This window comes from Dipodomys merriami, unplaced genomic scaffold (genome assembly GCF_024711535.1).
Source record: "Dipodomys merriami isolate MVZ:Mamm:240054 unplaced genomic scaffold, mDipMer1.0.p SCAF_137, whole genome shotgun sequence".
In the NCBI taxonomy this organism is placed as follows: Eukaryota; Metazoa; Chordata; class Mammalia; order Rodentia; family Heteromyidae; genus Dipodomys; species Dipodomys merriami.
In genome coordinates, this window is record NW_027202682.1 from 2,354,167 (window position 1) to 2,369,055 (window position 14,889).

General features: G+C 68.1%; 2 protein-coding genes across 2 annotated transcripts; both read left to right on the plus strand.

Moving 5' to 3' along the window:
* The first annotated feature begins 1,694 nt into the window (after nucleotides 1–1,694).
* LOC138825457 (tubulin epsilon and delta complex protein 2-like) lies at nucleotides 1,695–6,219 on the plus strand. Its single transcript, XM_070020047.1, has 10 exons — nucleotides 1,695–1,761; nucleotides 1,848–1,946; nucleotides 2,119–2,189; nucleotides 2,310–2,685; nucleotides 2,965–3,018; nucleotides 3,406–3,493; nucleotides 3,656–3,767; nucleotides 3,871–3,972; nucleotides 5,057–5,244; nucleotides 5,791–6,219. The coding sequence occupies exons 1-10, from the start codon at nucleotides 1,736–1,738 to the stop codon at nucleotides 5,935–5,937; spliced, it is 1,263 nt and encodes a 420-aa protein (XP_069876148.1). The 5' UTR covers nucleotides 1,695–1,735; the 3' UTR covers nucleotides 5,938–6,219.
* Nucleotides 6,220–10,724: 4,505 nt separating this feature from the next.
* Nucleotides 10,725–14,044, plus strand: LOC138825317 (netrin-3). Its single transcript, XM_070019717.1, has 6 exons — nucleotides 10,725–11,652; nucleotides 12,014–12,202; nucleotides 12,970–13,119; nucleotides 13,247–13,297; nucleotides 13,377–13,451; nucleotides 13,695–14,044. Exons 1-6 carry the CDS (start codon nucleotides 10,725–10,727, stop codon nucleotides 14,042–14,044), a joined length of 1,743 nt encoding a protein of 580 aa, XP_069875818.1.
* The last annotated feature ends 845 nt before the right edge of the window (nucleotides 14,045–14,889 follow it).

The following is a 14,889-nucleotide window of genomic DNA, read 5'->3' on the forward strand; positions in this document are numbered from 1 at the left end:
GCCATACCAGCCGTGTGGTATACTGGTTGCTTTCCTATTTGGGTGTGTGTATGCAGGTACTAGAATTTGAACTCCGAGATTGTCTTACTCTGCTTTTTTGCTCATGGCTAATGATCTTCGCTTGAGCTGTGTCCCCACTTCCCACCTATTTTGCTGGTTACTTGGCTGTCTCCCAACCTGGACCCTCAGATCTCATCCTCCTGAATAGCTAAGTGAGCTGTCAGTGCCTAGATTTTTTTCCTCTCTTCAATATTAAGAATCACTTAGCCAGGAGTGTCCACAAATGCTCTTGAACCAGAAGTACAGAAATGGAGGGATAGACTCAGTGTTCATTTTGCTCTGTGTGTGTGTGTGTGTATCTATCTTGATGTTCCTGTGCTGTCTTTCTGCTACTGTAAGAGTTCTTACCATCCTGGCTGAGGCATGGATGGGCTAAGAACCCAGGTGTTGGAATTGTAGACCTGTGCTATTAATTATGTGCTCCTGGGCATGTGTGAACCTCAGTTTCTTCATCTGTAAGATGGGGCAATAATACCTACCTCACAGGGATGTTGTGAGGATTAAATGTGATGAGGATAGTAGCGCACGAGTGAGACCATCCCTTAACGGCCTCCCCCTTTGCTCATGGTCTCTGTTGACCAAAATCGCACCTCTGGATAGATGCCTTCTCCTAGTCTGCACCTATAGGAAGAACCTGCTCCTGGGAGCAAGTAGGGATCACCTGCTTCTCCCCAAGTCTTCATTGTCACTTCAGTGCCTCTCGTCTGTGCTGTGGGGTTTTCCTGCCTTTCTCCTAGGTGTTGGTTCCAAGCCTTCCTTCTCTGCTGCTTCACCGGAGGCAGGAATGTCCACAGTCCATCCCAAGTGTGGTCATGGGAATTCCTGAGTCCCGTTCCTTTCTCTTGAGTACCCTGGGTTACCCTTCAAAGATCCATCCCCACCATCCCAGGGGGCCACGCGGAGGCAGGCCGGCACAGGAGAAAGGGTTTACACGGTTTATGAGAGGAGGAGCACCAGGCGCCCTTCACTGTCTGGGTAGCCGTGGGGGGTGGGGGTAGGAAGTGGGGCGGGTGGAGCACAGGTGGGTCTGGGCCGGGAGAGGGAGGGCCAGCTGCAGGGCGGGACTCCGGGGCTGGAGGAGCTGAGGACCCGAGGCGGGCCTAATGCCTACCCCCCTCCTGGGAGTTCATCTGGGACTTTAGCTTGGCCAGTGCTGGGGCTTGAACTCAGAGCCTGGGGCGGCGCCTGGGCCCCGGCGCCGCTGCTGAGGATTCGAACCCGGGCTTCACGCATGCTAGGCAGGCGCTCCAGCCCCGGGGGAGTGAGGCCTCGTCTTCCCGCGCCTCCCCGTCACCCCCGGGCCCGGCCGGCCGGGCTCCGCAGCGCCTGCCCGCGACCCCTCCGGGACGTCGCCCGGACGAAGGCCGCTGGGCCCGTCGCTCCCCGGGCGCCATTCTCCCGTCCGTGCGCTCGGCCCCGTGTCAGGCGCCACATCTGTCCCTGCCTGAGGCGGTCGGACAAGAAACCGTCCGGAGCGCTCCGCCAGAGGAAGGCGGGCTGGCGCCGGCGGCCGCAGTGCCGGGCCGGCCGGCTTCCGGCGGGGGAGCGGAGCCGGGGAGGGGCGTGGCCAGCTCGGGGCTCACGATTGGGCGGCCCGACCGGATGGGTGCGGCCTCCTTCCGGAAGGGGCGGGACTTCGCGGTGGCGGCCAGCCCGGGAAGCCCGAACCGCGGCGATGCTGCCTGCTGCGGGCGCGCGCCGGTGAGTCCCGCGCGGCCGGGGGCGGGGCGGGGGGGCGGGCGCGGGGCCGCCGGGACGGCGCGGTGCAGCGCGGTGCGTCTCCCCAGGCTGTTGGCCGAGCTTCAGAGCGCCCTGGACGCCTGCTCAGCGCGACAGCGGCAGTTGGAGCAGAGCCTGCGCGTGTCCCGGCGGCTGCTGCGGGCCTGGTACGCGCACCCCAAAACCTCCCACCGCCCCCCACACCCCGCCAGCCCGAGCCCCAGGCGCCGGGCACCAGACCCGGCCGCCCGCCTCCGCTGCCACCCGCCCTGCCCGGCGGGCCCGGGAGCGAGGCCGCTGCGGGGCGGAGGCCCGGCCACGGCTGCGCTGTCTTGACAGGGACCCAGCCGGGACCTCAGCCCCGGATCCACCCCCAGTACCCGAGAGTGCAGAAGCTGGCCCGTGTCCAGGTAAACCTGCGGCAGCCGTTCCTCCGGGCGCCGCCTCCGGACGGTGTGGCAGGCAGTGATGAGGGCCTCGTCCTGGGGCGCAGGGAAGAAACCCCCTCCCATGATGGTTGCCTTTCACAGCACCCACACCAAGCCCCCAAGAGCTCAAGGAGTTAGAGCTTCTGACACAGGCCCTGGAGAAGGCTGCCCGGGTGCGCAAAGGCATCCCTAAGGCAGGAGGAAGAGACAGACACCCCAGTGAGAAATCCGGATCCAAGGCTGCTGCCTCAGGCCCGGCCGGCAACCGTGTACCGGTGACAAAACCCACCAAGGGCCTCCGCCAGACCACCACGCAGGCCAAGGAGCCCACTGGGCCCAAGCTTCTGTCGGTGGGCGATAGGAAATATGCGGGGATAGGGCCCCAAGCTACCACATGTGGACCAAGACTCCAGGACCAACCATTGGCCCCATGTGCCGCTCCTGTGGCTACGGAAGCCTTCACCCTGGAGCAGAAGGGGTAGGTTTCCCTGCTGTCTCCATCTCTCTGTGCAGACCTTGGCCAGCATCAGGATCTAGGATCTGGGGTGACATGAGGGCAGGGCATTGAGCTGGAAATGGGGTCCCTGGAGGGTCATGAGGCCAGTGTTCTGTGGCAGGCAGAGGGGAGCAGCTGGCTGGACGGTGCTAGGTGTGACCTCGTTGGCCGCGTCCTTCTCCCAGCTCGTCCTTTCCGTGGGCCCTGAGGTGAGGGGTGAGGGGTGGGGGGGTGGGGATTGAACACGGGCTTCTTTGACAGGACCCAGCTGCGGCTGCCTGGGGCCTTCAGGAAGGCGGCTGCTCAGAACTCTCGGTAAGGCTGGGTACCGGCAGAGACTGGGACACCATCACCAGCTTGGGGACACAGACGAGGCCTTCCAGCAGGTCCTTGTATTTTCTGGCAAGGAGTGGGGGGAGGTCACTGTCTAAATTCAGGGTCTGCCTAGTTAGCAGGCACAAGTGCAGCAGGCCCTGATGCCTCCAGCTCACGCACAGGTATGAGACCTGAGCATGATCCTTGGCACCTCCAAACCCTGGTGTGTCTAGAGGTGACGGGAATAGACCAGCTTCACAGAGGTGTTGTAGAGTGCCCTGCTGTCACTGGGCAGAGTCAGGCACCCAGCCTGCCACAGGCCCTATTCTAGTTGGCTAGAATAACTGTCCCTCTCTGGTTCCTGGGATTCCCTTGTACACACCCCAGCCTGTGGGCCCAGCTCAACTCCACACAGACCGGCGACTCCACGGATGCCACCCGCGCAGCCAAAATCCACTTCCTCCGGAACATGCAGGTGGCCAAGTCCTTGCTGGGCCTGTGGGCATTGGGTGGCTTCCTGCTCTTGGTCTGACAGTCTTACGGAAGGGCTAGGTTGGGGCGGCCATGGCTTCTTCCCAGCCCCTCCTCAGTGGGAGGCTGCAGTCTGGCCACAGAGCGCTCTCTGATGTGTGCACAGTCAGGGTCGCTCAGCCCCAGACCCAGTGCTGTGGAGGTGGAGGCCGAGGCCCAGCGCCTGCAGGAGGCCTGCGCAATGCTGAGGCTGCGCATGCAGGAGGAGCTTGCAGTAGGTCAGCGGGGCCAAGTGGGGCTGGAGGAGAGCGGAGGGTGAGGTGGACAGGGGAGGGGTCGAGGATGGCCACTGACCCAGCCTGTTCTCCCTGATCTGCACAGCCCCCGCTGACTGGATGCAGGAGTACCGCTGCCTCCTCACCCTGGAAGGGCTGCAGGCCATGGCCGGGCAGTGTCTCCACAGGCTGAAGGATCTGTGCGCAGGTGAGGTCCGGCCCTCACCCTGCACGGCTCCTCCCGCCACTACTTCCCCTCCTACCACTCCTCCCAAGTGCACTCACTTCACTAAGTAGCATGAAAATCAGAGACTCCAGGGGCTGGGAAGGTGGCTCAGTGGTAGAGTGCTTGCCTTGCATGCATGAGGCCCTAGGTTCGATTCCTCAGCACCACCTAAAGCAGAAAAAGCCAGAAGTGGCGCTGTGGCTCAAGTGTTAGAGCTCTAGCCTTGAGCTGAAGAACTGAGGGACAGCGCCCAAGCCCTGAGTTCAGGCCCCATGACTGCCCCTCCCCCCCCAAAAAAATCAGAGACACTAGGAGATGTGTCATGGACAGCAAAGCTTTTTATTAGCCGGGCGCTGGTGGCTCACGCCTGTAATCCTAGCTACTCAGGAGGCTGAGATCTGAGGATCGCGGTTCAAAGCCAGCCGGGCAGGAGCGACTGTGAGACTCCTATCTCCAATAAACCACCAGAAAACCGGAAGTGGCGCTGTAGCTCAAGTGGTAGAGCGCTCGCCTTGAGCTGAAGAGCTGAGGGACAGCGCCCAGGCCCAGAGTTCAAGCCCCACAGCCGACAAAAAAAAAAAAAGCTTTTTATTACCCTTTTTTTTTTTTTTTTTTTTTTTTGCTGGTCATGGGGTCTGAACTCTGGGCCTGGGCGCTGTCCCTCAGCTCTTCAGCTCAAGGCTAGCGCTCTACCACTTGAACCACAGCGCCACTTCTGGCTTTTTCTGTTTATGTGGTGCTGAGGAATCGAACCCAGGGCCTCATGCTTGCAAGGCAAGCACTCTACCACTGAGCCACCTTCCCAGCCCTTTATTACCCTTCAATTGCTTGAAATTTTAAAAGTTTGGGTCAGTCTGTCTCATAAGCACCCGAAAGACACCCAGGAGGCAAAGGGAAGTCCTATAAGAGTCAAACTGCCAAACCAAGGATGCACACCCCCACGCTGCCTACCTGACCGCTCCAACAGCCCAGCCTTTCGCCCCTCAGCAAGGCAAATAGGCCCCGCACTGACCCAGAAAGAAGCTGTGGCTGCTTCCCATGACACCATGTCCTCCCGTCCTCACAGCGGCCACGGAGCAGACCCCAGGACCACAGCTGGGGAAGCCTCCACAGACTCCGCTGCCCTGGAGAGGGGAAGCGGACCCTTCCCAGAGCCCTCCGCTCCTTCTCTACACCAGCACTGAGGAGCTGCAGACGCTGGCAGCCCTGAAGCTGCAGGTGGCCATGCTGGAGCAGCAGATCCACCTGGAAAAGGTGCCTTCCCAGAAGGGGGAGCAAGGGTGCATCTGGCCGGCTGTGGGCTCAGGCCCTCTGAGGACCAGCACCGGCCCCCAGAGGGGGGGACTCGGTTGGGGCATGACTATGCTGCTGGTGGGAATGGGAAAGACGTGCCGGGTGCTGGTGGCTCACGCCTGTCATCCTAGCTATCAGGAGGCTGAGATCTGAGGGTGGCAGTTCAAAGCCAGCAAGGGGAGGAAAGTCCGTGAGACTCTTATCTCCAATGAACCACCAGAAAACTGGAAGTGGTGCTGTGGCTCAGGTGGTAGAGGGTTGGCCTTGAGCTGAAGCACTCAGGGACAGCGCCCAGGCCCTTAGTTCAAGCCCCACTGACAAAAAGGAAAAAAAGAGAAGACATGAACCTTTGGGCCTCTGTGTGAGCCGGGAAGGGCCCCAGGGACTTGAACACATGGGTTATGGGGAACCTTGGAGGGGAGGGCTGGAGCACGGAGGCTGTGGGAGCCCCCGACTGGCCCTCTGGAGTGGGGCCCCCTGTGACCCTGACGCTGCACTGCCTTCCAGGTCCTGATGGCTGAGCTCCTTCCCCTCATAGAAGCCCAGGAGCCCAGGGGGCCCGCCTGGCTGGCCCTGTGCCGGGCCGCGCACAGCCTGCTCTGTGAGGGCGGAGCGCGCTTCCTCACTGTCCTCCGAGACGACCCTGCTGACTGAGCCCTGCACCAGCTCCACCCGGCCAGAAGGCCGGAGCGCACAGGGACTGCGGAGAAAGCCCCTGGTTGGTGAATCAGGCGGCATCCTGGGAAGCCTGGGTGGACGGGCACCAGATCTGCGGTTGGGGCCTGGCTTGGCCTCCCGGGGATCCTGACAAACAGCCCGAGCCCCACAAGCTTAGGGAAGCCTTTTTTGGTTCCTTCTGTTTTCTTTCACTGTGCTCTTAAAAAAAAGCCACCTGTATGCTATTAAAACTTTTAGAAAGTATCTAAGTCACCCTAAGGTAGGACCTGGAATGGATCTTTTTGTAGTTTCTTCTTTTTTTTTTTTTTGGTTGGTTGTGGGGCTTGAACTCTGGGCTTGGGCGCTGTCCCTCAACTCTTCAGCTCAAGGCGAATGCTCTACCACTTGAGCCACAGCACCACTTCCGGTTTTCTAGTGGTTTATGGGAGATAGGCATCTCAGTCTTTTCTGCCCGGGCTGGCTTTGAACCTCAATCCTCAGATCTCAGCCTCCTGAGCAGTTAGGATGACAGGCGTGAGCCACCAGCACCCGGCTCTTTGTGTTTTCCATTCAACAGTGCATCAAGGAAGGGGGTGCACACCCCCGTCATCTCACTACTTGAGAGGCGGAGGGGCGAGGCTGATGCTTCAGGCCAGCCCGGGCAAACCCTTAGTGGGATTTCATTTCAGTAACAAAATAAAACTTGGCTGGACAGAAGGCCCTGGACAGCAAGAGCATCTGTAACCAGGGCATGGTTTGGGTCATAGAGTGTCTGTCTAGCAAATGTGAGGCTCGGAGCTCAAACCCCAGGACTACCTTAAAAAAAATACATTGAATGAATTTATCAAACAGGCCTAGTGGTGCACCTCTGTGGTCCCAGCCCCGGAGATCTACCTTAAATAAGCAAAATCTGGGACATAGCTCAAGGGGTAGCGAACTTGCCTGGCATGTGCAAGGCCCAGGGTTCAGTCTCCAGCAGCACACACAACACATGTCTCAGGATAAGGAAATAGGCAAAGCCACTTAAGTTGGTGTTTGACCCCGGACACCTGTGGCTTCTCTGCTCGTGGCCAGAGCTGCCCTGGGCTTGTCAGGGCAAAAGACCAAGTTTCCTCACTGGAGAACTCGCCCTGTCCACAGGCACCGCTGGCTCCATCTCTACTCTCCTGGGGCAGATACGGGATTCCCACCCCCATAACTTCTTGCAGAACTTCACCAGGGAGGAAGCCCACACCACGGTCATTTCTCATTCCTGGAAGGAGCGAGGGTCAGCTGTGGCCTCTGGAGCTGGGTTTGCATGGTGACTGCTTCCAGCTGTGCGACTTTCAGCCTTGGTTCCCCAGACTTGTCCCCACTGCCATGCTGGGGGAGTGGCTTCTACCCCATGGGGTCTGTACAAATGCCGCAGGCAGCTATGGTGGCAGGGCCGAGAGGGGGCGCCTAGCTCTGTGCTAGGATACCTCATCTCATTAGTTTTTGTTTTTGCCAGTCCTGGGCCTTGAACTCTGGGCCTGGGCACTGTCCCTCAGCTATTCGGCTCAAGGCTAGCGCTCTACCACTTGAGCCATAGCACCACTTCTGGCTTTTGCTGCTTATGTGGTGCTGAGGAATTGAACCCAGGGCCTCATGCATACAAGGCAAGCGCTCTACCACTGAGCCGCCTTCCCAGCCCTCATCTCTTGTTTTTGAGATGGTTCTCTGCTGTGTAGCCATGCTGGCCTCAGGCGTTCTGAGTGCTGGGATTACCGGATTACCGTCGTGCCCTCCCATGCCCGGCACAGCAAATATGCTTTTGGTGAAACTGAAATGGAGTGGCTACTGCATCCCAAGCATTGCTGGGCACTGGTCCCAGTGTAGGTGGCTGCGAGCTTCCCCACTGGGCGCTGAGGAGAGCCCTGCATGGAAAACACCTCTGTCCTGTGGCGCCCAGGCGGCTGCAGGACAAGCCATGAGTGCTGCTTGTGGAGAGCTGGGGAAGGGGCTGGTGTGGAGACTGGGCTGGGAGGCGTGGACTGGCCCGGGGTGGTCAGGGCCCGGGGTTCTGGCGTGGATGGCCAGCCGTGGCCAGGAGGTGCCCTGGGGAGGCCTGGGACGCGTGTCGGCGAGGAGGCCGCGCGGGGGAGGGCGCCCTGAGCTCCAGCGCCCACCGGAGGCCGGAGGCGGCGGGGCTCCCTGACGTGCCCCGCGGCGTCACCGCGTCTTGGGCCAATCGGTTCGGACGAGGCGGCCCTGCCCCGGGGCTGGGGCCGCGGTGGGTGCACACGCACGCGCGCACCCCCGGCATGCGCCCGCCCGAGCCCCGGCCCGCCGGGCCCGCCGAGCCCCCCGCGCCCCGGGAGCCCCCCGCCGCCCTGCGCGCGCTGCTCGTGGCCACGGGCGGCGCGGGGCGCTCGTGGCCCCGCTGCGTGCTGCCCTTCGGCGCCCTGGCCACGCTGGCCGGCGCGGCGGCCACGGCCATCACCTTCTCGCTGCGCGGGCCCCGCCTGGACCTGGCCCAGGGCGCGGCGCTGGCCGCGCTGGCCGCGGGCCTCGGGCTCCTGGCCGCCGCCTTCCTGTGCTGGCGCGCGCGGCGGCGGCGGCGGCGGCGGGCCGGGGACGCGCGGGGGGCGGCGGGCGCCGGGGACGCGCGGGGGGCGGCGGGCGCGGCGGACGCGCCGCCCTCCGCCGCCCCCTCCCTGAACCGTTAGCGGCTGCGGCCGTCCCTCCCCCTAAGGTTGCCTGGCGCGCGCGGAGCAGGCCTGAGGGAGCGAGCGGGGCCCCGGCCTGGCCGCGGGTGCGGGTGCGGGCCGCGGGCCGGGCCTGGCCGCTCTCTAGGAGGGCGAAGCAGCAGCGGCAGCTTGCGGTGCCCTCCCCGGACGCCGGCTTTCCAGGCTGGCTGGGGCCCCCGGCGGGCACACGCTCAATAAACGTTGGTGGAGCGCACGGCGGCGGCTGCAGGCGTCTGTAGGCCCGGGCCCCGCGCGGGCCTGGGTGGCTTCATCCGCGGGCATCTTCCTGCCGCCGGGGCCTCCGCGCCCCTCCCGCCGTGGTTGCCTGTGCCGCGCTGCGGTGTGTGCCGCAGAGGCTGCGGGTTGGGGGGCGGGGAGAGGCCTAATGTCTCTGTCAATGAAGGTGCCAAAGGGGGCAGGGACCAGAGAGGTGAGAGGCCCGGCAGAGGCGGCGGCAGGTGGCCGAGCCGCCGGGGAGGGATGAGCCTCGCCTGGAGGCTGTGGGAACGCGCTCCGGCCCATTGCACCATGTGCGAGGGGCCCAGGGGAGAACAGGGCCGAGGGTCATTCCAGAGAAGACATCTGCAGCCCACAGCCGCGGCCGCAGCCCGTGACGCAAGGGTCCTGCAGGCCCCAGGTGCGCGGGGCGCGCTCTCCCTCCCTCCCTCTCCCTCTCTCACACACACGACCCCATTAGGGCTGAGCCCCAGGCACCAACTTCCACTCACACCATATGCTCTGCCTACAGGAAGCCCCATGGAGACAAAAGCCCGCTCTACTGTGAGGACGCCCTCTCTCCCACACCACGGTGACCGGCCCGAGTCCTGGAGCCCGGGGCTGGGCTTCCTTCCCGGGGGCTTGTCTTAGGCAGGGGCCTTTCTCTCCACTGTCTCAGAATGGTTGGTCTCCTTCCCCAAGCTCTCATCAGGACTCCTCTCAACGCCGTGCGTCTGAGGGTGAGAGGACCTGGAAGCCGGAGCTTAGGGCGCGTCGGCAGTGAACTTGACCCATCCCGAGACAGAGTGCAGGCCCATCACCGCTCCTAAAGGACCCTTTCACCTTCCCTTTGTTGGAAATCTGCGGGGCAGGTCCCTGTGAGCGCTGGAGGTGAGGGGGGATCCAGCCCGTGCGCACACACGCGCGCACACCCACAGGCCTGGCGAAGTGCCGGCGCCGCCAGAGTTGGCTCCCCACGGGTGGCAGTGGCTTCCTCCCGCCGCCGAGCTCAGGTGGCCCTGGGTGGCTCGGGGCTTACACTCACCCCTGTGCACTCATTTTCTCCCCGCACGCCCCAAAGGTGAATGAACTCAGGCTTTTGCTGATGAGGAAACGCATCCAGGACACACGGCTAGAAATCGGCGGAGCAGGCCTGATGCCAGCACGGGGACACCCCACAGTCCTCCCCCCCCCATCTAGGGAGCATCCAGAGGGGCCTGGGCTGTCAAATCCAGGCCCATCAGCCAGGGGAGGAGGTGGCCGGACCCGGCCAGCACGTGGCACCGCCCCGGGAGCGGCCGGGCCCTGGCTCCGGGCCCAGGACCCTGCTGGGTGGTCCCCCCGCGGGCCGCCGGGCGCCCCCCCCCGCAGCCCCCTCCCGCCGGCGCATTCCAGGCTCCGGGCCCCTCCCCCGGCCCCCTCCCCCGCCCGCCCGCCGGGGTCTGGATCTGCTTCTGATTCCGGCTGTGCAGCCGCCGCCCCCTCCTCCCCGGCCCGCGCCGCCCCGCCCCCGGCTGGGCCCCGGCTCGCGCCGGCTGCGCCCCCCGCCCCCTCGCGGCACAGCTCGCCCGCCCTCGCCGCGGCCGGGCGGAGGTGTCGGCCCGGGCGCCCCAGGCCCCGCCCGCCCACTGCCCTTCCCGGGAGGCCCGGAGACCTGCTCCGCCCGGTGGGTGAGTGCGGGCGGCGGGCGGCGGGCGGGGCCTCCGCGGGCCGAGGCACCGGAGCGGGGCGCCGCCTGTCACCGCTCGGGGCCCCGCCGCCGCGCCCGGCCCCGGCCGCTCCCGCCGCTGGGCCTCGACTGAGGCCGCCCGGGGAGGGGGGGCACCGCGGGCTGACGGGCGGGGCGCGGAGGCTCCGGCCATGCCCGGCGGGCCCTGGGGGCTGCTGCTGGCGGCGGGCACGCTGGCGGCCGCGCTGGGCCCCGGGCCCCCGGCCGGCGCCGACCCCTGCCGGGACGAGCGCGGCGCGCCCCGCGGCTGCGTGCCGGGCCTGGTGAACGCGGCGCTGGGCCGGGCGGTGCTGGCGTCCAGCACGTGCGGGAGGCCGGCCACCCGGGCCTGCGACGCCGCCGACCCGCGGCGGGCGCACCCGGCGGCCCTGCTGACGGCGGCGGCGGGCGCCGGGGCCCCCGCGTGCTGGCGGTCCGCCCCGCTGCGCCGCGCGCCCCTCAACGTGAGCCTGACGGTGCCGCTGGGCGCGGCCTTCGAGCTGGTCTTCGTGAGCCTGCGCTTCTGCGCCGCGCCGCCCGCCTCGGTGGCCCTGCTCAAGTCGCAGGACCACGGCCGCAGCTGGGCCCCGCTGGGCTTCTTCTCCTCCCACTGCGGCCCGGACTACGGCCGCCCGCCCGCCCCCGCCGACGGCCCCGGCGGCCCGGGCCCCGAGGCCCTGTGCTTCCCGGCCCCCCGCGCCCAGCCCGACGGCGGCGGCCTCCTGGCCTTCAGCGTCCAGGACGGCGGCCCGCCGGGCCTGGATCTGGACCGCAGCCCCGTGCTCCAGGACTGGGTGACCGCCACCGACATCCGCATACTGCTCACGAGGCCCGCGACCCCCGGGGCCGCGGGGGCCGCCGAGGCCGCCGTCCCCTACTTCTACTCGGCCGCCGAGCTCCAGGTGGGCGGGCGCTGCAAGTGCAACGGGCACGCGGCGCGGTGCCTGCCCGACGGCGAGGGCCGCCTGCTCTGCGACTGCCAGCACGGCACCGAGGGCCCCGACTGCGGCCGCTGCAAGCCCTTCTACTGCGACCGGCCGTGGCAGCGCGCCACGGCCCGGGAGGCCCACGCCTGCCTGGGTGAGGCCCGGGCGCGGCGGGGGCCCCGCGGCCTCCCCGCCTCCCCCCCCCCCCCGCCTGAGCCCCGCGGCCTCCCCGCCTCCTCCCCCCCCCCCCGTCGGGGCCTGAGCCCCGCGGCCTCCCCGCCTCCCCCCCCCCCCCCCGCCTGAGCCCCGCGGCCTCCCCGCCTCCCCCCCCCCGCCTGAGCCCCGCGGCCTCCTCCCCCCCCCCAGCCCCGCGGCCTCCTCCCCCCCCCCGTCGGGGCCTGAGCCCCGCGGCCTCCCCGCCTCCCCCCCCCCCCGTCGGGGCCTGAGCCCCGCGGCCTTCCCCACCCCCCCCTGAGCCCCGCGGCCTCCCCTGACCCGGCCGTCCTTCCCCGCAGCTTGCTCCTGCAATGGCCACGCTCGTCGCTGCCGCTTCAACATGGAGCTGTACAGACTGTCGGGCCGCCGCAGCGGGGGCGTCTGCCTCAACTGCCGGCACAACACGGCCGGCCGGCACTGCCACTACTGCCGGGAGGGCTTCTACCGGGACCCGGGCCGGGCGGCCAGCGACCGGCGCGCCTGCAGAGGTGAGCACGCGCCCGCCGCCCCGAGGGCCTCTCACCGGCCCACCCCTGCCCGCGGGGGGACCTCTGACCGCCCCCCTCTGCCCGCAGGGGGTCCTCTGGCCGCCCCCCCTCTGCCCACAGTGGGGACCTCTGACCGCTCCCCTCTGCCCACAGTGGGGACCTCTGACCGCCCCCCTCTGCCCACAGTGGGGACCTCTGACCGCCCCCCTCTGCCCGCGGGGGGGACCTCTGACCGCCCCCCTCTGCCCACAGTGGGGACCTCTGACCGATCCCCCCCCTCTGCCCACAGTGGGGACCTCTGACCGATCCCCCCCCTCTGCCCACAGTGGGGACCTCTGACCGCCCCCCTCTGCCCGCGGGGGGGACCTCTGACCGCCCCCCTCTGCCCACAGTGGGGACCTCTGACCGCCCCCCTCTGCCCACAGTGGGGACCTCTGACCGCCCCCCCTCTGCCCACAGTGGGGACCTCTGACCGCCCCCCTCTGCCCACAGTGGGGACCTCTGACCGATCCCCCCCCTCTGCCCACAGTGGGGACCTCTGACCGATCCCCCCCCTCTGCCCACAGTGGGGACCTCTGACCGCCCCCCTCTGCCCGCGGGGGGGACCTCTGACCGCCCCCCTCTGCCCACAGTGGGGACCTCTGACCGCCCCCCTCTGCCCACAGTGGGGACCTCTGACCGCCCCCCCTCTGCCCACAGTGGGGACCTCTGACCGCCCCCCTCTGCCCACAGTGGGGGCCTCTGACCGCCCCCCCTCTGCCCCGCAGCCTGTGACTGTCACCCCGTGGGTGCTGCTGGCAAAACCTGCAACCAGACCACAGGCCAGTGTCCTTGCAAGGACGGTGTCACTGGCCTCACCTGCAACCGCTGCGCCCCGGGCTTCCAGCAGAGCCGCTCCCCCGTGGCCCCCTGTGTCAGTGAGTGACCCCTGGCCTCGGTCCCCTCCGCAAAGCCACTTCGGCTCCTGCCTGCCCATCTGCCCCTGGAGCCCCGGAGATCCTGCTGTCCCCACCCCCCAGCCAAGACCGTTCTCCACCTCCGCAGAGACCCCTGTCCCTGGACCCACGGAGGACAGCAGCCCCGTGGACGCACAGGGTGAGCGGTGGTGGATCCGGGCCCGCTCCAGACGATGCGGCCTTGGGGGAGGGGACTGACGGCCCCTCTCCCCCCTTAGATTGTGAGTCGCACTGCAGACCGGCGAGTGGCAACTACCGGATCAGCCTGAAGAAGTTCTGCCGGAAAGACTACGGTAGGCTGCCCCGGGCACCGGGGCGACCCCGTCCTCTTCCACCCCAACTCCCCCGTGAACATCTTAGACCCCCACCCCGGGTCCAGCCGTCCTGCAGGCCCCGCCCTTCCAACCCCCAGTGTCGTCGAAGTGCGGTCCTCTGCTGGGGGACCTGTGCGTCCGCCCCACGCGGGGTGGGCGCCCGGTGTCTGGCCGGGAGCCCCGCCCACTTCCGGGCCTGACCACGCCCCTCCCTCCCCGCAGCGGTGCAGGTGGCCGTGGGCGCGCGCGGCGAGGCGCGCGGCGCGTGGACGCGCTTCCCCGTGGCGGTGCTCGCCGTGTTCCGGAGCGGCGAGGAGCGCGCCCGGCGCGGGAGCAGCGCGCTGTGGGTGCCGGCCCGCGACGCCGCCTGCGGCTGCCCGCGCCTGCAGCCCGGCCGCCGCTACCTGCTGCTGGGCGGCGGGCCGGGGGCCGCGGCCGGGGGCGCGGCGGGCCCGGGCCCGGGCCTCAGCGCCGCCCGCGGGAGCCTGGTGCTGCCCTGGAGGGACGCGTGGACGCGGCGCCTGCGGAGGCTGCAGCGGCGCGAGCGGCGGGGGCGCTGCGGGGCGGCCTGAGCCCCGGCGCGGGCGGGCGCGGCCCCACAGCCCCGTGCGCGCGCGCTCGTGCGTTCTTCTGCTCGCGTGCGGCGCGGCGCCACCCGGCCCCCGCCCGCCCGGGCCGCCGGATGCTCCCCGCGTGCCTCCCGCCCGGGCCGCCGCAGCCACACCCGGGCCCCGACATGCCGCCTGGAGGCTTCCGGAGCGGGGCGGCACCCCCGCAGTGCCCGAGCCCTCCGCCCCGCGCCCCGCCCGATCCGATCGCCCTGGGCGGCCGTGGACTTCCGTGTGATGCAGGACCCCGGCCGGACCCTTCTGAGGCCGCCCCGGGCAGGGCCCCCCGAGGGCGCTGCGGCTCCGCTCCCGCACGCGGAGGCCGGTCGGGTCCGACTCTGCGGGCCCGGCCCCCGCTGCGCCCAAGCCCGCCTCCCCCCCCGCCTCCGCGGTCCCCGTGCCCAGCAGTGCGTCTGCTGCGTCCCGTGCAGCTCTACCGGGTCTCCGAGCCCCGACCTCGGGGCTCCCGGGGACGGGTCCCGCCCCCTGGGCCCCCCCTGGCGCCCGGGACGCGCGGTTCGAGTCCACAAAGACCGGGCCGGGAGGAGCTCAGGTGGACAGCCGTCCCGGCGGCGGACACCCGCGGCGTGGCCCTCGGCCGAAGCTCCGCAGCCCGGAACCGCCGGCGAGGCCGCCGCGCTGGGTGCGGAGAACCGCAGCCAGCGCATGCTCCCGCCCGGGGCGCCGCCGGGCGCCAGCGCGCATGCCCAGACGCGACTCGGCCTAGACGCGGGGACTGGGGTGGGCGGCCGGCGGCGCGTGTCGGGGGGCGGGGCCGCGCGTGCGCGTGCGCAGGAGCGGGCTGCGCT